This window comes from Oncorhynchus nerka, linkage group LG9a, assembly GCF_034236695.1.
Source record: "Oncorhynchus nerka isolate Pitt River linkage group LG9a, Oner_Uvic_2.0, whole genome shotgun sequence".
Taxonomy (NCBI): domain Eukaryota; kingdom Metazoa; phylum Chordata; class Actinopteri; order Salmoniformes; family Salmonidae; genus Oncorhynchus; species Oncorhynchus nerka.
Genome location: NC_088404.1, coordinates 18,346,030 through 18,370,189, shown reverse-complemented (window position 1 = coordinate 18,370,189; position 24,160 = coordinate 18,346,030). Strand labels below are relative to the sequence as shown.

The window sequence follows — 24,160 nt, the reverse complement described above, 5'->3', positions numbered from 1 at the left end:
AAGAATAAGATGCACACCTATTCCAGACAGTGATCTAGTAGTTGCATGGTTTTCCTCTGTCCTTCCTAGCTACAACAAGTCACATTTAGCTATTAAAGCAACCAAGTATTACAGTGGGGCAGGCTGTGTCCTTTTAGGATGATGTGTCTTGTTAGTTGTCTTTCATAGATGGGTTGTAACTATAATGTCTCTCAGCCTTTATTTCCAGATTGAACCATGTCTTCATTTGCTGACGAGACGGCGGGCGATGTGCTCGTTAAAGACATCACCCTAAACCTTCCTCAAGTTGGAGTGGGATTACCAGGTTAGTAATGGCTTGAACTTCACCTTACTTTACTTTACCTTATGTTTGTCTCTAAACTGGCGGTAACTTCCTGGCTCTGTTTGCAGAGTCACTGATGGCCCAGAATGTCCGTGCACAGCAGGCGATCTCGCGGGTGAGCAGGGAGGAGCTGGAAGACCGGCTCCTACAGCTCCATGAGGAAAACCTGCTCCACAAACAACACACCCAGAAACAGGAAGACAAAATCAAGAGGTGGGAACTGCACCCCTGCATACACACACAAACAAATACACAATAAAGGTTTCAATCCCAATGCATACCCCTACAGTATCAAACCTTAGAGTCTGAGGATTCTTCATATGTGGATTTCTTAAATATATATATATACATTTTTTTTGTTGGGGGGGGGGGTATTTTTAACCCCTTTTCTCCCCAATTTCATGAAATACAATTGGTAGTTACAGTCCCATCAGGCCCATCGCTGCAACTCCCCTATGGACTCGGGAGAGGTGAAGGTCAATGCATCCTCCGAAACACGACCCTGCCAAGCCGCACTGCTTCTTGACACACTGCTCGCTTAACCCAGAAGCCAGCCACACCAATGTGTTGGAGGAAACACATCCATCTGGCAACCGAAGTCAGCTTGCAGGCGCCCGGCCCGCCACAAGGAGTCGCTAGAGTGAGATGGGACAAGGAAATCCCGGCCGGCCAAACTCTCCCCTTAATCAAGACGATGCTGAGCTAACTGTGCACCGCCTCATTGGTCTCCCGGGCACGGCTGTGACACAGCCTGGGATCGAACCCAGGTCTGTAGTGATGCTTGAAGCACTGCAATACAATGCCTTAGACAACTGCACCACTCGGGAGGCCATATGTGGATTTGTAACCCTTTCTCCTATTCCCATTATATGGATGCTCTAACTTATTTAATTTCACCTTGGCTTTTCACAGGACGGCCACCAAGCTGGTGCACTTAGTGAAGGACTGTTGGCGGGAGGAGCAAGTATTTGCAGGCGTGGTGCATCCAGGGGGCTGGGACATGGAGCTAGAGGATATGATGGAGGAGCTGCAGGAGAAGGTGGACCACTTCGAAAATAAGTGTATGCGTCCAAAATGGTACCCTTATTATTCCCTGTAATAGTGCACTAGTTTTAACTAGAACTCAAGAGTCAAAAGTAGTGCAGGGAATAGGGTGCCATTTGGGACACAGACAGTGTTTCCATGTGTTATCTTCTGGGATTTTAAATGCGCATCTTATCGATTGTATGTTTTGTTTATTTGCAACACCAAATAAAATTGAATTCAAGGTCCAGGAGCTGCAGAATGAGGCCCTGAAGCAGTGTCTGCTGGCCGCCAAACAGCAGCTGCAGACGCAGAGCAAACAAACCACCCCCTACTGCTATGTCCAATTACGTGTCAACACGGGCTGCGGAGGCTGAGGGAGGACACGGTCACACCCCTCACTGCTCCCAGAGGTGAATAGAAATAGAATAGATACTTTATTTTCCATTTGGTTAGAACGGAAATGTATCTTCTGCCTTTTCCGACACCAGAGCTGAGATCCGTAACCTGTATGTACGGTTCTCATCAGCTACACTGTGAAGGATTCAGTGCCTCTGTAGTGTTTTTGCTCCATGTTAGCAACATTCCATCTGTTATAGTAATGCCTTTCTCTCTCTCTCTCTCTCTCTCTCTCTCTCTCTCTCTCTCTCTCAGAGACCAGCTGAGGAGGAAAGAGAGGGGGTTTGAATAATCACTCCTCCACCTGTGAATCAGTAGACCACTGGACAGCGGTAACATATACTACTGGTAAAAAGTTTTAGTCACCTACTCATTCAAGGGTTTTTCTTTATTTTGACTATTTTCACTGGCCTTTACAATCCCCCAACCTCAACAAAATTGAGATGGTTTGGGATGATTCTGACCACTGAGTGAAGGTAAAGTAGGCAACAAGTGCTCAGCCCATATGGGAACTCCTTCAAGACTGTTGGAAAAGCATTCCAGGTGAAGCTGGTTAAGAGAAGCTGGTTGAGAGAAGAGTGTGCAAAACTGTCATCAAGGCAAAGGGTGGCTATTTGAATAATCTCAAATATATTTTTATTCATTTAACACTTTTTTGGTTACTACAAAATTCCATGTGGCTTCACTATTATTCTACAGTGTAGAAAATAGTGAAAATAGAGAAAAAGCCTTGAATGAGTAGGTGTTCTAAAACTTTTGACAGGTAGTGTAGCTTCTCTGTATCCTAACAATATACTCTATTCCAACAACTTCATTGAGCACGTTATTGCAAACATTTTGAAAAAGTTGTAGCAAAAAAATATAAACTCAGCAAAAAAAGAAAGTTCCCTTTTTCAGGACCCTGTCTCGTAAAAATCCAAATAACTTCACAGGTCTTCATTGTAAAGGGTTTAAACACTGTTTCCCATGCTTGTTCAATGAACCATAAACAATTTATGTACATGCACCTGTGGAACGGTCGTCAAGACACTAACAGCTTACAGATGGTAGGCAATTACGGTCACAGTTATGAAAACATAGGACACTAAAGAGGCCTTTATACTGATTCTGAAAAACACCAAAAGAAAGATGCCCAGGGTCCCTGCTCATCTGCGTGAACATGCCTTAGGCATGCTGCAAGGAGGCATGGGGACTGCAGATGTGGCCTGGGCAATAAATTGCAATGTCTGTACTGTGAGACGCCTAAGCGCTACAGGGAGACAGGACGGACAGCTGATCGTCCTCGCAGTGGCAGACCATGGGTAACAACACCTGCACAGGATCAGTACATCTGAACACCACACCTGCGGGACAGGTACAGGATGGCAACAACAACTGCCGAGTTACACCAGGAACGCACAATCCCCCCATCAGTGCTCAGACTGTCCGCAATAGAGAGAGAGGCTGGACTGAGGGCTTGTAGGCCTGTTGTAATGCAGGTCCTCACCAAACATCACCGGAAACAACGTTGGTTTGCCTATGGGCTTTACCCACCATCGCTGAACCAGAAAGGACTGGCAAAAAGTGCTCTTCACTAACAAGTTGTGGTTTTGTCTCACCAGGGGTGATGGTCGGATTCGCATTTATCGTCGAAGGAATGAGCATTACACCGAGGCCTGTACTCTGGAATGGGATCGATTTGGAGGTGGAGGGTCCATCATGGTCTGGGCCGGTGTGTTACAGCATCATCGGACTGAGCTTGTTGTCATTGCAGGCAATCTCAACGCTGTGCGTTACAGGGAAGACATCCTCCTCCCTCATGTGGTACGCTTCCTGCAGGCTCATGCTGACATGACCCTCCAGCATGACAATACTACCAGCCATACTGCTCGTTCTGTGCATGATTTCCTGCAAGACAGGAATGTCAGTGTTCTGCCATGGCCAGCAAAGAGCCCGGATCTCAATCCCATTGAGCAGGTCTGGGACCTGTTAGATCGGAGGGTGAGGGCTAGGGCCATTCCCCCCAGAAATGCACTTGCAGGTGCCTTGGTGGGAGAGTGGGGTAACATCTCACAGCAAGAACTGGCAAATCTGGTGCAGTCCATGAGGAGGAGATTCACTGCAGTACATAATGCAGCTGGTGGCCACACCAGATACTGACTGTTACTTTTGATTTTGACCCCCCTTTGTTCAGGGACACATTAATAAATGTATGTTAGTCACATGTCTGTGGAACTTGTTCAGTTTATGTCTCAGTCGTTGAATTTTGTTATGTTCATACAAATAATTATACATGTTAAGTTTGCTAAAAATAAACGCAGTTGACAGCGAGAGGACGTTTCTTTTTTTTCAGAGTTTATATTGTGGATTGGAAATGATGCAGACAATTACATAGATGGAAGCTAAAGTCTATTTGCAATGTTAAAGCTGATCTACCCCCTCTGTAATTATTTGAAATTGTAAATAACGTACAAAATACACACATACACTATATGGGGAATAGTGAACAAAAGCATACCCCTGTATTGTGTTGTGGTGTCTCCAGGTCTACTATCAAGGACAAGGTGGAGATGATCCGGCTGCAGAAACAGCTAGGTGAGAAGGGCAACGCGTTCACTGTGCTCGAGGGCAGATTCCTACAACTCCAAGAGGTGAAACACAACAGCACGTTACAGGAGACACTAGTTGATTAGCAAATGTTTTGGTCTCCCCAGCGCACTGTAATCAATAGTCGTCATGGAAACTTCAAATAACTTGTTCTTTCGAAAGAACACATACTATTTAAACCCAGTCACCATGGTAATGACCCCTATGTTGTGATTGCAGAGTCAGTAGACCCTGAAGGCCAGTCATGAAGCTGTGATGACCAAGATGGACGAGCTCACGGGCCATCTGAAAGATAAGCAACTGAGGAGTCTTGGCCTGGAGAGCCAACTACAGGCCAACTCATTCTCATAGAGGAGGTAACCTTGCAATAAATTTAGGCTGGTTTCCCAGACACCGGTTAAGCCAAGTCCTCGACTAAAAAAGCACTATCAATGGAGATTCTCCATTGAGCATGCTTTAAAGTCCTGGACTCGGCTTAATCTGTGTCTGGGAAACAGCCCTTTGGTTTAGCCTTTTAGTAGACTCTCTTATCAAGAGCAATTTGATGAGGCTGATACAATCTCAACAACGTAGGGAAACTTTTGGCTAACCTCTTGACTAATTAACTATCCTCTTTTAAAGGAAACACAGTTGCAGGAGCGAATCCATGATCTGGAGAAGGAGAGAGAGCTGCTAAAAGAGAACTGTGATAAACTAATTAACAGGTGAGGGATTTGACTCCACGTTTGTATTTTTCTTTGCATGTTGAAATCCTACATTGAAAACTTTTTTCCGCATGACCATTTTGTGGATTACATTTGGTTTTGTGTTCCCGGTGCTTTCTATGTAATCCGAGAACAGAAATTTGGGACGTTGCTGAAACTACAGTTAGTCCAGCTAGAGGTGGCACTGAAGTCTGACCTGACAGACCAAAACAAGATTCTGGACAAGATCAAAGTTGAAAGAGGTATCTGTCGACCAGGACCTTTGTGTCTTTAAAATTGTTGTGTGTGAATTCAGATTTACACATTTTTTTATTTTCATTTCATGTATTATTTATCTGCCACCCACTTTAACCAACATGTTTATAAATTGTACCCGCAAAACACCAGTCTCAACGTCAACAGAGATATGGCTTTTTCTTTTCAACTCTGCCTAGAAGGCCAGCATCCCGGAGTCGCCTCTTCACTGTTGACATTGAGACTGGTGTTTTGCATGTACTATTTAATTAAGTTGCCAGTTGAGAACTTGTGAGGTGTCTGTTTCTCAAACTAGACACCCTAATGTACTTGTCCTCTTGCTCAGTTATGCACCGGGGCCTCCCACTCCTCTTTCTATTCTGGTTAGAGCCAGTTTGCGCTGTTCTGTGAAGGGAGTAGTACACAGCATTGTACGAGATCTTCAGTTTCTCTGCAATTTCTCGCATGGAATAGCCTTCATTTCTCAGAACAAAAATAGACTGACGAGTTTCAGAAGAAAGTTTTGTTTCTGGACATTTTGAGCCTGTAATCGAACCCACAAATGCTGATGCTCCAGATACTCAACTAGTCTAAAGAAGGCCAGTTTTGTTGCTTCTTTAATCAGAACAACAGTTTTCAGCTGTGCTAACATAATTGCAAAAGGGTTTTCTAATGATCAATTAGCCTTTTAAAATGATAAACTTGGATTAGCTAACACAACGTGCCAGTGGAACGCAGGAGTGATGATTGATGATAATGGGCCTCTGTATGCCTATGTAAATATTCCATGAAAAACCTGCCGTTTCCAGCTACAATAGTCATTTACAACATTAACTATGTCTACAATTTGATGTTATTTTAAATGACAAAAAGAAAATGTGTCTTTCAAAAACAAGGACATTTCTAAGTGACCCCAAACTTTTGAACAGTGGTGTGTGTGTGTGTGTGTGTGTGTGTGTGTGTGTGTGTGTGTGTGTGTGTGTGTGTGTGTGTGTGTGTGTGTGTGTGTGTGTGTGTGAAAAATGTCATCTCTGCCACATGTCAAAATGTGTATAATTGCAGGAAATTAGCTTTAAAATAGCAACATTTTGTCACTGTAGCCTACAGGAGGTTCAATCTGCAAGTGCTTAATTGGCCACGCCCATGGCCAGACCCAACCATGCCATACCACCTAAGCCCCATTTTGATCCAGAAAAAAAACCCTGTAATCATTACGATCGGGGGACCCCATTTGATTTGTAAGTCAATCTCACTCAAATATATTAAAAACTGCATACATTTATTGCCAGCCTATGGAAAAATGTGTGGAATTGCAGTACATTTGCAATTAAGACTGCTGATTTTCCCTCCACCCATGGCAAAATTAGTAGAATTCCAGCAAATTAGTTATACTACTTTAAAATTGTCTCTCCGCCCCATGGCAAAATGTGTAGAATTGTTGGGAATTAACTTAAAAACATATTTTTTTTCTTGTCACTGTCGAGGGGGGTCGCTAAAATGTTTTGTGCTTGAAAATAGAACTTGGTTCTATTTGTGAAGCTTGAAGGTCTGCAAGTCCTGCCTCTCCCATCTCATCATTGGTTTTTAGGAGCATATGCCCTTGTGAGTGATTGAAAGATGAACTGCGGTCCACACTCCAGTCCAGTTGGTGGTGGTAATGTACCTTAGAGTTGTTTGCCAACCACCATATAAAGTCCAAAGAAGAAGAAGAACTCTGAAGGAGGAGAGATTACTAGAAAGTAACTTGGTTTACCCTTTTATCTGTGGATTAATTGTCAGAGTAGAGGAGGACCTTGTGCATTTCAGGCAAAATAACAACCCAATGTTTATATCCTAGGACAAATTAGCTAGCAACCGCAAGATAGCTAGCTAAATTGCCATACGTGTTTGCTTTTAGACCTGTCCCCAAATTAATATAGTTGGTTCACAGTTAGTTTTGATATTTCAACCTGCATGTCCTGATTGCGTCTGGTGTGGGTGGACAAATTCAAGATGCGCGCGATGCCGCACGCTGACGCACGTGTCCGCGAGCGGTCTGGTCAGCATGTTATCCGTCCCCCTCTTTCCATTTCTCCCTCCCCCAAATGCAGAAGAGGCGCCAGCAGCAGAAGATGAGGATCAGACTGAATCGATCCTCTCAGACAGTGATGACTGCATTGTTCCTGGCCAGTCCTCCATGGGATGGAAGGTGGGTAAACCAGGGATACAGGATAGAACCTAGCCTGTTTACCTTGTACAATTCGATGAACCTCAGTCCGTAGAGGATAGGAGTATAGTACCGTTGGATAGGAAGTACTGTATCAAGGTTATTGGGCTCGTTGTGTTTATATCAAGGCCGTTGGATCTTGAGGGTCCAGCATCACAGGAATAAAACAGCAACATCCAGATGAACGCTGTACATCAGCTTTGGAAAGACAAGTTTTTTCTCAACAAGTCTAGTTGCCTTTGTTTGTTTTTATTAGATTTGTATTGTTTATCTTGCCAACGCCATTGTTTGGACGTACCTCAAGTGCTGTAGGTATATCTGCTTCATGCTGAGGTTTGGTACTGATAGCCTTTAACCAGTTTGGCAGATGAGATTTTTTTCTTCTTATTGAAAGCACAAAACAAAACACAGGTGTTCATGAATCATTCACGGTGTGGGTTTGCACTGTAGAGATATGATGTCCTATTTAATATTAGCAGCATTATTGTTGTTGAAGGATAGAAAAGCTTAGAAAGATAGCTAGAAAAATATTTCTCACTGATCATCTGGATGGGAGCAATTGTTCTGCAAGTGAGTTGCTTGTATGTCCCTTTCACATCATCTGCTTAGAATGTTGTTTGACAATTTACTTTGATTATTGTAGAAGTTTATATTTCAGTGTTTTAACCTTTATTTAACTAGGCAAGTCAGTTAAAGAACAAATTCTTATTTTCAATGATGGCCTAGGAACAGTGGGTTACCTGCCTTGTTCAGGGACAGAAAGACAGATTTTTACCTTGTCAGCTCGGGGATTTGATCTTGCAGGTCCACCACTCTAACCACTAGGCTACCTGCCCCTTCAAACATATTAGGAAGTATAAAAAATATTTATTTCTGTGCACTTCTTGCAACAGATTGGACAGCGACAATGGCATTAAGCCAATCAGAGCACAGGAGAGTGGAGCCTTCAGGCAAATGCCAGGCTAGTTAGACAGACATGGTTCCAGCCGTCCATCACCTAAACAATATCTGTTTCTATCTGAGGCGGAGCTGTTGTCTGAAGAAATGGATATCAGAGAAGACTTATATTTCTTTAAGTCTTTCAATGTTTTGACTAGAGCGTGTTGTTTTCTTTTATGCATTTTATAAAATGTTCAATTACTTACTGACATGGGGCCATGACTGTGTGGAATACTTTCGTCATTACTACCCTGGCTGGTAGGTTAAGATTCTATGGTGTGTTCCTATAGACCCATCATCAGCCTACTGAATAGGGATCCACAACAGCAATAATAACCACTATAACCAAAATCCAATCCAAAATCTGAGCGTGTGCGTGTGGAGATCATGTCTCAGACAGTGAGGCCTGAGTCTCGGGCGGCAGCAGACAGCACCGTGGTCAGGCTGTTTGTTGAGTACTCCCTGTTGGACATTCCCTCTGAGGAGACCCCTCTCTCCCTGCCCAAGCCCCCACCTGGCAAGACCAGCCACTACAACTACAGCAACGGTAAGGGATAATGGAGTGTTCACATACACACAGTCACTCACTCATACACTGACTCACTCACTCATACACTGTACAAAACATTAATAACACCTCCCTAATATTGACTTGCACCTCCCTCAGAACAGCCTCAATTCGGCAGGGCATGGACTACAAGGTGACTAAACCATTCCACTGGGATGCTGGCCCAATTTGACACCAATGCTTCCCAGAGTTGTCTAGTTGTCTGAATGTCCTTTGGGTGTTGGACCATTCTTGATACGCATGGAAACTGTTGAGTGTGAAAAACCCAGCAGCGTTGCAGTTCTTGACTCAAACCGGTGCACCTGTGTAACGGCTAGCTAGTTAGCGGTGGTGCGCGCTAAATAGCGGTTCAATCGGTGACGTCACTTGCCCTGCAAGGGCCTCTGCTTTTGTGGAGTGATGGGTAACAATGCTTCGAGGGTGACTGTTGACGTGTGCAGAGACTGTTACATTGATGCTGTTGACCCGGATCACTGGTTGCTGCGGAAAAGGAGGAGGTCAAAAGGGGGGTGAGTGTAACGGATGTGAAACGGCTAGCTAGTTAGCGGTGGTGCGCGCTAAATAGCGTTTCAAATGGTGACATCACTTGCTCTGAGACCTTGAAGTAGTGGTTCCCCTTGCTCTGCAAGGCTTTTGTGGAGCGATGGGTAACGATGCTTCGTGGTTGACTGTTGTTGATGTGAGCAGATTGTCCCTGGTTCCCGCCCGGGTATGGGCGAGGCGACGGTCTAAAGTTACACCTGGCACCTACTACCATACCCCATTCAAAGGCACTTATATATTTTGTCTTGCCCATTCACCCTCTGAATGGCACACAATTGTCTCAAGGCTTAAAAATCCTTCTTAACCTGTCTCTTCCCCTTCATCTACAGTGATTTGAAGTGGATTTAACAAGTGGCATCAATAAGGAATCACCTGAATTCACCTGGTCTGTCAGGTCATTGATAGAGCAGGTGTTCATAATGTTTTGTCCACCCAGTGTAAATATTCTGTTATTGTCCTTGATGGAACCCATGCCAGTGTAGAATTTTAGCTTCCGATTAGGTATCTAGAGAGAAACTGACAGGCTTGATGGAGCAACTCTGAAATGTTTCCTGGGTCAGGTGTGGAGTGTCAGATGTGATTCAGTAAGCCATGCCTTGTTTCTACTGACAGTGATTCATGTGGACATAAAGAATAACAAGACCAGACGGGTGATTCTGAGGGGGGTACTAGATGGACGCAACCCACAAATGGAAAGGTTAGGAAAAAATAGTGTTTTGTACATTACCTGTGCATGCATATAAAAAAATAGACAAAGCTGAGATTTCCCTAGCAAGACTGAAAGTAACAGACAATATTACTGCCAGGTAGAAAAAAAACTAAATCAATAGACCAGATAGTGATGAGCTATGTATTTCTCTGTGGCGTCGCTCTTTTTGGCAGACTGTAGATTTGTGAATATACAGACCGTTGTCTGACAACTGACCTGTTGTGATTGGTCCTGTCTGACTTCTGGTGAGTGGCCTACTTTACGATCCCTAATATCCTGGAGGTGTCCGGGGGTGTCCTCGGATGGGGCCACAGTGTCTCCTGACCCCTCCTGTCTCAGCCTCCAGTATTTATGCTGCAGTAGTTTATGTGTCGGGGGCTAGGGTCAGTTTGTTATATCTGGAGTACTTCTCCTGTCCTATTCGGTGTCCTGTGTGAATTTAAGTGTGCTCTCTATAATTCTCTCTTTCTCTCTTTCTTTCCCTCTCTCGGAGGACCTGAGCCCTTGGACCATGCCTCAGGACTACCTGACATGATGACTCCTTGCTGTCCCCAGTCCACCTGGCCGTGCTGCTGCTCCAGTTTCAACTGTTCTGCATTATTATTATTGGACCATGCTGGTCATTTATGAACATTTGAACATCTTGGCCATGTTCTGTTATAATCTCCACCCGGCACAGCCAGAGGAGGACTGGCGACCCCACATAGCCTGGTTCCTCTCTAGGTTTCTTCCTAGGTTTTGGCCTTTCTAGGGAGTTTTTCCTAGCCACCGTGCTTCTACACCTGCATTGCTTGCTGTTTGGGGTTTTAGGCTGGGTTTCTGTACAGCACTTTGAGATATCAGCTGATGTACGAAGGGCTATATAAATACATTTGATTTGATTTGATTTTGGAGCAACAGCAGGACCTGATTGAGACCAGCCTGAACAGTAAGTATTGTGTGTGTGTAAGTCGCTCTGGATAAGAGCGTCTGCTAAATGACTTAAATGTAAATGTAAATGTAACCTAGGTGTTTATGTCAACTTGTGCAACAGGAAGTAATCTCTCTCTTTTTCTGTGTGTGTGACTCTCTGTCTTCCCTCCTTTTCTTTTACTTCTTCTCCCTTTCTGCTCCTTCTCCCCCTCTTTGTCTGTCTGGGTGTGTAGTTGTCAATGTGCAGGACAGCAGTGTGGTGATGGGTAGTCTGTGTGTGTCTATAGAGGGACTGTAGGCACTACTGTCTATCATGGAGGACCCAGACCATAACCACTCCTCTCTTCTCACTGGAATCAGAGGCAGGGGGTTAAATCACACCACACATTTCACTAGTGCGAAAGACTGCACATCACTGTCTCCTGCATGCCACAAGACTGTGTTGGCTCACTGAGCTAAAGACTAGGTATTAGCTAGCACAAGTCTTCTGGTCTCAGGCAAGGTTACTTATCTCATAAATGTGGTTCACCAAATCACCACTGTAACACTATCAATACATTTTACTGCTGTTTACACATGCAATCATCAATTTACTTATTTATTCTGGAAGCTACAAGAAGTAAAACTTGAAACGTAATGGTGAATATGGTCTATTAACTTATTTTTCTATGTTATGATACTGTTATATATATATATATGTATCAAATCAGTCATTTGCCAGTTATACTGTATTTAGGTACTGCATTGTATTTATATATATTTTTTATAGTTGAAAGGGATTGTTTTATGAGACAACTTGGCACTCAATGTCAATGGCGTAATGTATGAAATTGTGTTTGTTAAACAGTGTGTTTTATAGGGCCCCGTGACATTGGCTTTGATGTTCCCTTATTATAATTTTATAATTAGCACTTTCAAAATCCTGTTTAGGACATTTCAAATCAGGAGTAATGTATGGTTTGTGAAAATGTGTACCTCCAGAACATATTTTAGATCAAGTTTATATCTGAAATTAGGTTGTTTGGTAGAGGTATAGAATGTCCAAAAAAATGTTTTACGTGTGTCTGTATTTTAGGAGTATTAAAGAGTTTAGTTTTAGTTTTTATATTTTCTCCATATTGTATTGGTTTCTATCCATTAGTTTAGTTTTAATGATTGCCAGCACAACCTATATTTGCAAACATTATCCTTTTGGCATATGTCAAGTATTTGGCAGGATTTCATATCGCAAGGTTCACTTGCTCCGATAACATGTGCTCAATGTCCCCTACGACGTTTCCCATGGCAATTGGTGCCCACTCATTTGTCTTATAAAGCCCTTCGATATCAGGCTCATACTCATATTAGAAAATCCTCACATTCTGCTAATGGCCTGTGGTTGAGGGAATTTGGGTGCTTTCATAAATTACCTTAAATTCACTATGAAGTGCCAGAGTGCGCTCTGTGCGTCTAAATTCAGAGCATTTTTCTCTCAGAGTGTTCAGAGAGCACACTAGACGCTCTGGCTGAGGAGTAAGGTTGATCCAAGCATTCTGACCTCACAATGACAGTCAAGCACCCAAGCTAACTGTCAAAAGTTGGCTAACTTGCCAACTACTTCCAGACACTCTGAACATTTTACTCAACCTAGTGTAATATTCATATGTTTAAACAAATGTGGAAAATGGAATCACTTTGCAAAAGTGTGCAGAGCTTACCGTGGAAAAACAGTACACACAGTGAGTGAAGATGAAATGTCAATCAAATAGTCAAACGCTGATGAACTGTTTATTGAATCAGTGACACAGAAAAGTCAAATATCAGAGACAGAGCAAGCCTTTGCTGACGTTGAGATAGGAACACAAGGCACAGAGCTAAAGTTCAAACTAGACACTGGTGCACAAGTAAACATTATTCCTCTGAATAAGTACTGCAGCTTGATATCTGAGTGTGAGCTACAGCCCACCATGCACAGACTGACTGGCTATGGTGGTGAACAGCTCCCAGTAAAAGGCACATGCACTTTCAAATGCAAATACAAGGAAAGTGACATGATGTTGGACTTTTATGTTGTTGACACTAGAGCACCTGCAGTGCTAGGTCTTAAAGCATGTTTAGACATGGACCTCATCAAGATATTTTTTTCAGTGACAGCACCAGTAGAGACAGAAAATGTACTGGAGGAGTTTGCTGATGTTTTTACAGGAATAGGATTATTCCCAGGAGAATGTACCATTCACCTTGACCCAGACGCAACCCCTGTGGTCTACCCACGAGAAAGATTCCCCTTGCTCTCTGTGCCCGTCTGAAGAAAGAGTTGGAGAGCATGGAGCAATCTGACATAGTCACCAAGGTTACAGAACCAACTGACTGGGTAAACACGTTAGTGGTGGTGAAGAAACCACGCACAGGCAAGTTCCGAGTATGCCTCGCCCAAGAGACTTGAACAAGGCTTTCAAACGCCCCCATTATCCTTTACCGACGCTAGATGGCATCACACACAAGTTAGCGGGAGCACACTACTTCAGTGTCATGGACGCTGGATCAGGCTACTGGGCTATCAAGCTCACAGAAGAGTCATCTAAGCTCACAACATTCAACACACCGTTTGGACGCTACAGGTTCCGTCGCCTGCCTTTTGGGATTATCTCAGCCCAAGATGAGTTTCAGCGAAAGATCAACGAAGTGTACGAAGGCCTCGACTGAGTTGTGGCAATTGTGGACGACATCCTTGTCTATGGTCGAACCAAAGAGGAGCACAACCAAAACCTAAGCGCGATGCTGAAAAGGTCCCACGAGAGAGGAGTCCGGCTCAACCCCGATAAGAGCACAGTCGGCGCTACAGAGGTCAGCTACTTCGGACATCTTCTCACAGCGACTGGAATCAAGCCAGATCCACAGAAGATCTCAGCCATAAATGAAATGGAGCCACCAAAGAACTGTGCAAAGCTGGAAACAGTGCTTGGCATGGTCAACTACTTAGCCCAGTTCGCACCCAGCCTCTCCAATGCTAATGCACCTCTGCGTCAACTGCTAAAGCAGTCCAGTGAGTTTCTCTGGGACAAGCAAGACGACATTGCTTTCCAGAATGTGAAAGACTTGATCACGAGAGAACCAGAACCAATTCACACTCTCCAGGAAGTTTCTTACCTATAAGGACAGCAGCCTCAGTGAAGACATGGACATGCAAGTGCACACTGTGTACAGCAACTTACCAGTTAGTGACACAAAACTGAAGGAGATCCAAGCAGAAACAGAAAAGGACTCACAACTCGCACAGCTGGGGAAAGTCATACAGGATGGATGGCCTGAGGAGAGGAGAAATTGCCCTCAGAACATCTCAGAATTCTGGAAACATCACGATGAACTAACACAGATCAACTGAATAATTTTCAAAGGAGAGAAAATCCTCATTCCTACCAGTCTCAGAGAAGAGATTTTGACAAATATCCATGCTGGACACATGGGCATTGAAAAGTGCAAACAGAGAACACGGGACATTTGGTTTTGGCCTGGAATGTGCAAACAAATAGAGGACATTGTTGGTAAATGTGCCATATGTCTTGAACGAAGCCCCTCAAACACCAAAGAGCCAATGTTACTTCACTGTATCCCAGACCGACCCTGGCAGGTCGTGGCAACTGATCTGTTCACCTGGAACAACGAGGACTACATCATAACAGTGGACTACTACAGCAGATACTTCAAACTCGATAAGCTTCACAACACCACATCTGCAGCTGTGATACACAAGCTGAAAGCAACCTTTGCCAGGCATGGTATTGTAGAGACTTTAATATCTGACAAGGGGCCCTGTTACAGATCAAATGAGTTTGAATTCTTCACAAAAGCATGGGAGTTAACAAATGTCACCACAAGCCCACATTCCCTCAAAGTAATGGCCTTGCTGAAAAGTCTGTGCAGATTGCTAGATCACTCATGGACAAAGCAAAAGCAGACAAGAGAGACCCCTACCTCAGTCTCCTTGAATACCGCAACACTCCAGTTGACAACTTCAAATCACCAGCCCAGCTGTTGATGAGCCGCAGGCTTCGCGCAATCCTTCCCAGCACCAACCAGCAGCTGCAACCTGAGGTCAGCTACAAGGAAATGCATGAAAAACATGCACATAGACAAAAACAACAAAAGCGATACTACGACAGGTCAGCTAGACCACTGCCACCACTGATCGACGGAGAGTCAGTTAGAATCCAGGAGCATGGCCTCTGGAAGCCAGCAGTCGTCAGCCAGCCAGCTGACACTGAACGTTCATATCACTTCCGCACTGCAGAAGGAGCGGTGTACCGCCGCAATCGTTGTCACCTACTGAACACAAAAGAACAACACACTGATGAGATGAACTGTTCCCCTGAAAGAGAACGTGATGGACTACACACACACACACAGCACAACATACAACATACTTACCTGCAACACCACAAGAGCTGTTGACTGACACAGAAGCATGCTCAGCATCATATCGCACAAGGTCAGGAAGAGAGGTCAAGCCCAGAGCTGTCCTAGACCTTTGAAATGTCAAAGGGTGTAGGTGGATCACTGCCCTAAAAGAGTTCCAGACTGTAAACTTATTATAGAAAGTTCACTTGAAATGCTTTGGTATTGTATTTGTTTGAAATACTGTGAAAGCGTAGTTGCTGAGAATCCCTTGTTCGAAAAGTAACAGTATGTTACAGTATGTATTGTTTCAGAGTCTATGTTGATTCAGTTGGTGTAGTATGCAATATAAATGGTTACTCACCTTGAGTTCAAACTACAGAGCATGTATTCAAAAGAAACCCTTAGAATATGTAAACATTTTTATTTTGTTTTAAAACAAGGGGTTGTAATATTCATATGTGTAAACATACTGAATTACAATTGGATGCATTTTACCGCCGTATCATACTGTGCTATGACTGGTTAAGACCACCCAGATGGTTAGGTCATGGCCAGTTGATCATGGTTGGAGATACAATAATGTTTTCAACAATGTTTGCTTTCAAAAGCAGCTCAAACAAAGAACATGTAAGAATGAACTATAGCCATTGAATTCTACCATGCAAATATTCACAGGTTTCCATTGTTATGAACGTTCTCAAGCCACCCTCTATCGGAGGCGCCATAGTGGAGCCCTAAAGTCGTGATTAACACAGTAATTCTGGACAAAGGCTAACAAATTTAGTTTAAATTACACTATAGTGCCTGGAAATATGATGACATTGCTAAAGTAGTCTAGTAGTAGTCTAGTTTTTAGTAGGAAACAATTTTGCCAGCATTATTGTGACGTCAAATTTACTTAAGACATGGCAATGTTGTCATTAGCTAGCAAAGTTCGTGAAAAATAGCTCGCAATGCTAACGGTAGCTATCTAAAATTCGGTGTCCTCTTAATCTTATTTAACCTTTCGTTAACTAGGCAAGTCAGTTAAGAATAAATTCTTGTTTACAATGAGGTCCTGCCAAAAGGCAAAGGGCCTCCTGCGAGGACGAGGGCTGGGAGTTAAAAAAATACTAATAATATAGGACAAAACACACATTACGATTTTTTATTTATTTTATTTCACCTTTATTTAACCAGGTAGGCTAGTTGAGAACAAGTTCTCATTTGCAACTGCAACCTGGCCAAGATAAAGCATAGCAATTCGACACATACAACAACACAGAGTTACACATGGAATAAACCAAACATAGTCAACAATACGGTAGAACAAAAGAAAACAAAAAGTCTATATACAGTGAGTGCAAATGAGGTAAGATAAGAGAGTTAAGGCAATAAATAGGCCATGGTGGCAAAGTAATTACAATATAGCAATTAAACACTGGAATGGTAGATGTGCAGAAGATGAATGTCCAAGTAGATACTGGGGTGCAAAGGAGCAAGATAATTATATAAATGCAGTATGGGGATGAGGTAGATACGTAGATGGGCTCATTACAGATGGGCTATGTACAGGTGCAGTGATCTGTGAGCTGCTCTGAGAGCTGGTGATTAAAGCTAGTGAGGGAGATATGAGTCTCCAGCTTCAGTGATTTTTGCAGTTCGTTCCAGTCATTGGCAAAAGAGAACTGGAAGGAAAGATGACCAAAGGAGGAATTGGCTATGGGGGTGACCAGTGAGATATACCTGCTGGAGCGCGTGCTACGAGTGGGTGCTGCTATGGTGACCAGTGAGATGTGATAAGGCGAGGCTTTACCTAGCAGAGACTTGTAGATAAACTGTAGCCAGTTTGGCGACGAGTATGAAGCGAAGACCAACTAACGAGAGCGTACAGGTCACAATGGTGGGTAGCGTATGGGGCTTTGGTGACAAAACAGATGGCACTGTGATAGACTACATCCAGTTTGTTGAGTAGAGTGTTGGAGGCTATTTTATAGATGACATCACCGAAGTCGAGGATCGGTAGGATGGTCAGTTTTACGAGGGTATGTTTTGCAGCATGAGTGAAGGATGCTTTGTTGCGATATAGGAAGCCAATTCTAGATTTAATTTTGAATTGGAGATGCTTAATGTGATTCTGGAAGGAGAGTTTACAGTCTAACCAGACACCTAGGTATTTGTAGTTGTCCACGTATTCTAAGTCAGAGCCGTCCAGAGTAGTGATGCTGGACGGGCGAGCAGGTGCGAGCAGTGATCGGTTGAATAGCATGCATTTAGTTTTACTTGAGTTTAAGAGCAGTTGGAGGCCACAGAAGGAGAGTTGTATGGCATTGAAGCTCGTCTGGAGGTTAGTTAATAACACGGTGTCCAAAGAAGGGCCAGAAGTATACAGAATGGTGTCGTCTGCGTAGAGGTGGATCAGAGAATCACCAGCAGCAAGAGCAACATCATTGATGTATACAGAGAAGAGAGTCGGCCCGAGGATTGAACCCTGTGGCACTCCCATAGGGACTGCCAGAGGTCCGGAAAACAGGCCCTCCGATTTGACTCACTGAACTCTATCAGAGAAGTAGTTGGTGAACCAGGCGAGGCAATCATTTGAGAAACCAAGGCTGTTGAGTCTGCCAATAAGAATGTGGTGATTGACAGAGTCGAAAGCCTTGGCTAGGTTGATGAATACGGCTGCACAGTAATGTCTCTTATCGATGGTGGCTATGATGTCATTTAGGACTTTGAGCATGGCTGAGGTGCACCCATGATCAGCCCTGAAACCAGATAGCATAGCGGAGAAGGTACGGTGGGATTCGAAATGGTCGGTAATCTGTTTGTTAACTTCTTGCGTCGGGCCATCCCGGATCCGGGATCGTGACTACAGCCTCAAGCCCATTACCATAACGCAACGTTAACTATTCATGAAAATCACAAATGAAATGAAATCAATATGCTAGCTCTCAAGCTTAGCCTTTTGTTAACAACACTGTCATCTCAGATTTTCAAAATATGCTTCTCAAACATAGCAAAACAAGCATTTGTGTAACAGTATTGATAGCTAGCGTAGCATTTAGCGTAGCATTTAGCGTTAGCATTCAGCATGCAACATTTTCACAAAAACCAGAAAAGCATTCAAATAAAATCATTTACCTTTGAAGAACTTCGGATGTTTTCAATGAGGAGACTCTCAGATAGCAAATGTTCAGTTTTTCCTGAAAGATTATTTGTTTAGGACAAATCGCTGCATTTTCTGCGTCATGTTTAGCTACGAAAAAAACCTGTATCCAGGATTGTGTAAATCTATCCGCAAGCTCATTAGCATAACACAACGTTAACTATTCATGAAAATCACAAATGAAATGAAATCAATATGCTAGCTCTCAAGCTTAGCCTTTTGTTAACAACACTGTCATCTCAGATTTTCAAAAATATGCTTCTCAACCATAGCAAAACAAGCATTTGTGTAACAGTATTGATAGCTATTGATAGCTAGCGTAGCATTTAGCGTTAGCATTCAGCAGGCAACATTTTCACAAAAACCAGAAAAGCATTCAAATAAAATAATTGACCTTTGAAGAACTTCGGATGTTTTCAATGAGGAGACTCTCAGTTAGATAGCAAATGTTCAGTTTTTCCTGAAAGATTATTTGTTTAGGACAAATCGCTCAGTTTTCTGCGTCACGTTTAGCTATGAAAAAAACCTGTATCCAGGATTGGGTAAATCTATCCGCAAGCTCATTAGCATAACGCAACGTTAACTATTCATGAAAATCGCAAATGAAATGAAATAAATCTATTTGCTCTCAAGCTTAGCCTTTTGTTAACAACACTGTCATCTCAGATTTTCAAAATATGCTTCTCAACCATAGCAAAACAAGCATTTGTGTAACAGTATTGATAGCCTAGCATAGGATTATGCCTGGCATTCAGCATGCAACATTTTCACAAAAACCAGAAAAGCATTCAAATAAAATAATTTACCTTTGAAGAACTTCAGATGTTTTCAATTAGGAGACTCTCAGTTAGATAGCAAATGTTCAGTTTTTACAAAAATATTATTTGTGTTGACAAATCGCTCCGTTTTCTTCATCACGTTTGGGTAAGAAAAAAAACGAAAAGTAAGTCATTAAAACTTTTTTCCAAATTAACTCCATAATATCGACAGAAACATGGCAAACGATGTTTAGAATCAATCCTCAAGGTGTTCTTCACATATCTATCGATGATAAATCCTTCGTGGCAGTTGACTTTCTCTTCTGAAGAAATGGAATGCGCATGGACCTAGAGATTACGCAATAATTTCGACACAGGACACCGGGCGGACACCTGGTAAATGTAGTCTCTTATGGTCAATCTTCCAATGATATGCCTACAAATACGTCACAATGCTGCAGACACCTTGGAGAAACGACAGAAAGGGCAGGCTCATTCCTGGCGCATTCACAGCCATATAAGGAGACATTGGAACACAGTGCCTTCAGAATCTGGGGCATTTCCTGTATGAAACTTCATCTTGGTTTCGCCTGTAGCATTAGTTCTGGGGCACTCACAGATCATATCTTTGCAGTTTTGGAAACGTCAGAGTTTTTTCTTTCCAAAGCTGTCAATTACATGCATAGTCGAGCATCTTTTCGTGACAAAATATCTTGTTTAAAACGGGAACGTTTTTATCCAAAAATTAAAAGAGCGCCCCCTATCTCGAAGAAGTTAACTTGGCTTTCGAAGACCTTAGAAAGACAGGGTAGGATAGATATAGGTCTGTAGCAGTTTGGGTCTAGAGTGTCACCCCCTTTGAAGAGGGGGATGACCGCAGCAGCTTTCCAATCTTTGAGAATCTCAGACGATACGAAATAGAGGTTGAACAGGCTAGAAATAGGGGTTGCAACAATTCCGGCAGATAATTTTAGAAAGAGAGGGTCCAGATTGTCTAGCCCGGCTGATTTGTAGGGGTCCAGATTTTGCAGCTCTTTCAGAACATCAGCTATCTGGATTTGGGTAAAGGAGAAATGGTGGGGACTTTGGCGGGTTGCTGTGAAGGGTGCCAGGCAGTTGACCAGGGTAGGGGTAGCCAGGTGGAAAGCATGGCCAGCCGTAGAGAAATACTTATTGAAATTCTCAATATAGTGGATTTAATCGGTGGTGACAGTGTTTCCTAGCCTCAGAGCAGTGGGCAGCTGAGAGGAGGAGCCCTTGTTCTCCATGGACTTTACAGTGTCCCAGAACTTTTTTGAGTTAGTACTACAGGATGCAAATTTCTGTTTGGAAAAGCTATCCTTAGCTTTCCTAACTGCCTGTGTATATTTGTTCTTAACTTCCCTGAAAAGTTGCATATCACGGGGGCTATTCGATGCTAATGCAGAACGCCACAGGATTTTTTTGTGCTGGTCAAGGGCAGACAGGTCTGGAGTGAACCAAGACTATATCTATTCCTAGTTCTAAAATGTTTGAATGGGGCATGCTTATTTAAGATGGTGAGGAAGGCACTTTTAAAGAATAGCCAGGCATCATCTGCTGACGTAATGAGGTCAATGTCATTCCAGGATACCCCGGCCAGGTCGATTACAAAGGCCTGCTCGCAGAAGTGTTTTAAGGAGTGTTTGACAGTGATGAGGGGTGGTCGTTTGGTTGCAGACCCATTACTGATGCAGGCAATGAGGCAGTGATCGCTGAGATCTTGATTGAAAACAGCAGAGGTGTATTTGGAGGGCGAGTTAGTTAGGATGACATCTATGAGGGTGCCCGTGTTTACGGATTTGGAGTTGTACCTGGTAGGTTCATTGATAATTGGTGTGAGATTGAGGGCATCAAGCTTGGATTGTAGGATGGCCGGGGTGTTAAGCATGTCCCAGTTTAGGTCACCTAGTAGCATGAGCTCAGAAGACAGATGGGGGGCAATCAAATGGTATCAAGGGCACAGCTGGGGCAGAGGGAGGTCTATAGCAAGGTCAGTGAGAGACTTGTTTCTGGAAAGGTGCATTTTTAGAAGTAAAAGCTCAAATTGTTTGGGTACAGACTTGGATAGTAAAACAGAACTATGCAGGCTATCTCTGCAGTAGATGAAACACTGCCCCCTTTGGCAGTTCTAACTTGGCGGAAAATGTTATAGTTAGCGATGGAGATTTCAGGGGTTTTGGTGGTTTTTCAGAACCAGGATTCAGACATGGCTAAGACATCTGGGTTGGCAGAGTGTGCTAAAGCTGTGAGTAAAACAAACTTAGGGAGTAGGCTTCTAATGTTAACATGCATGAAACCAAGGCTTTTACGTTTACAGAAGTCAACAAATGAGAGCACCTGGGGAGTGGGAGTGGAGCTAGGCACTGCAGGACCTGGATTAACCTCTACATCACCAGAGGAGAAGTAGGATAAGGGCATGGCTAAATGCTATACGAACTGGCTGTCTAGCACCTTCGGAACAGAGAGTAAAAGGAGCAGGTTTCTGGGCACGATAGCATAGATTCAAGGCATAGTGTACAGACAAAGGTATGGTAGGATGTGAGTACATTGGAGGTAAACCTAGGCATTTAGTAAGGATGAGAGAGATATAGTCTCTAGAGACGTTTAAACCAGGTGATGTCATCGCATATGTAGGAGGTGGGACAACATGGTTGGTTAAGGCATATTGAGCAGGGCTAGAGGCTCTACAGTGAAATAAGACAGTAATCACTAACCAGGACAGTAATGGACAAGGCATAATGATATTAGAGAGAGGGATGCATAGCCAAGTGAACATATGGGTCCAGTGAGTGGTTGGGCTGACTGGGGACACAGCGATTCAGACAGTTAGCAGGCCAATGCTAACACGCTAACAGTTAGTAGGCCGGGGCTATACAAGCTAGCAGTTAGCAGACCGGGGCTGGCAAGCTAGCAGTTAGCAGACCGGGGCAGGCAAGCTAGCAGTTAGCAGACCGGGGCAGGCGTGCTAGCAGTTAGCAGACCGGGGCAGGCAAGCTAGCAGTTAGCAGACCGGGGCAGGCGTGCTAGCAGTTAGCAGACCGGGCCAGGCAAGCTAGCAGTTAGCAGACCGGGGCTAGCAAGTTAGCCTTTGGGGGGCGTTGCGATGGGGGTAAGTCTGTTTGTGCCTCTTCGTGCGGTGACGTCGTGGAATTAGTAGGTTTCCAAGTAGCTCTAGATAGCTAGCAGGCTTAGCAGGTTAGCAGAATGGGCCTACAGCGGGCGTCACACCTGAGGGGCCTGTTGGAATCCTCGGGCAGATTATGTCGGTATTCCAGTCGTAGAGGATCGGCGGGGTTCCGTGCCCCGTACCGGCAGTAGAAGGGGTCCAGATATTGTAGCCCAGGAGTGGGCTTCGGTGGTAGCATAGGATCCCTGGCCGGGCTAGCTTCAGGCTAATTGGTGCTTTTTCTGGGATGGAAACGCTAGCCAGGAGTGTCACCCGGGATTGCAGTTAGCTAGTTGCGAAGATCCAGATGAAAATGTTCAGAGTTTGCGGTAGGAATCCGAGGATATGGAGAGAGAAATAGATCCGTTATGCTCTGGTTTGAGTCACGTTGATCGAACTGGCGAGAGCTTTCCGAGCTAAAGGTTAGCTGATGACCGCTAGCAATGGTTTGCTAACTGTTAGCTGGTTGGTAGTTAGCTGGCTAGCTTCAGTTGAGAGACTCCAGATACGAAGTAAATAGAAATACTTGAGAAAAAAGCAGATCCACGCCACATTGTGTGAGGCGGGTTGCAGGACAGTATTTAGAAGTTGAGGTTTAGGAAAATATTTTTAAAAGATATGCGAAGAAAAAGATGTTAAAAGATATATACAAGGGACATGACAGGACAAAGACGTCTGACTGCTACGCCATCTTGGAAGAAAAAAGTAAAATGATGAGAGAGACACCACAAAACTATATAAAGAGAGGCCTAAGACAACAACATGTCATGTCTTGCAGCCATGCTAACAAAGCATGGTAGCAACACAACATGACAACAACATGGCAGCAGCACAAAACATGGTACAAAACGTATTGGGCACAGACAACAGCACAAAGGGCAAGAAGGTAGAGACAACAATACATCATGTGAAGCAGCCACAACTGTCAGTAAGTGTCCGTGAGTGAGTCTTTGAATGAAGAGATTGAGCTATAACTGTCCAGTTTGAGTGTTGTTTTGCAGCTCGTTCCATTCGCTAGATGCAGAAAACTGAAAAGAGAAGTGACCCAGGGATGTGTGTGCTTTGGGGACCTTTAACAGAATGTGACTGGCAGAACGGGTGTTGTATGTGGAGGGCTGCAGTAGATGTCTCAGATAGGGGGGAGTGAGGCCTAAGAGGGTTTTATAAATAAGCAACAACCAGTGGGTCTTGCGACGGTATACAGAGATGACCAGTTAATAGAGGAGTATAGAGTGCAGTGATGTGTTGTATAATGAGCATTGGTGGCAAAACTGACGGACGAATGGTAAAGAACATCTAGCCTCTCGAGAGCACCCTTATCCAACGATCTATAAATTACGTCTCGTAATCTATCATGGGTAGGATGGTCATCTGAATCAGGGTTAGTTTGGCAGCTGGGGTGAAAGAGGAACAATTACGATAGAGGAAACCAAGTCTAGATGTAACCATAGCCTGCAACTTTGATATGTGCTGAGAAGCCCAGTATAACGTCTAGCCATACTCCCAAGTACTTGTATGAGGTGACTACCTCAAGCTCTAAACCCTCAG

The 24,160-nt window shown here is 43.7% G+C and overlaps 1 protein-coding gene across 1 annotated transcript; it reads left to right on the top strand.

Moving 5' to 3' along the window:
- Positions 1-216: 216 nt before the first annotated feature.
- Positions 217-8,971, top strand: rpgrip1l (RPGRIP1 like). Its single transcript, XM_065022137.1, is given in 14 exon segments — positions 217-304; positions 391-535; positions 1,235-1,361; positions 1,591-1,708; positions 1,711-1,758; positions 1,761-1,854; positions 1,925-2,049; positions 2,052-2,076; positions 4,269-4,374; positions 4,550-4,711; positions 4,952-5,033; positions 5,145-5,276; positions 7,359-7,456; positions 8,810-8,971. Coding segments are annotated over 14 exon segments (1,512 nt in total).
- The last annotated feature ends 15,189 nt before the right edge of the window (positions 8,972-24,160 follow it).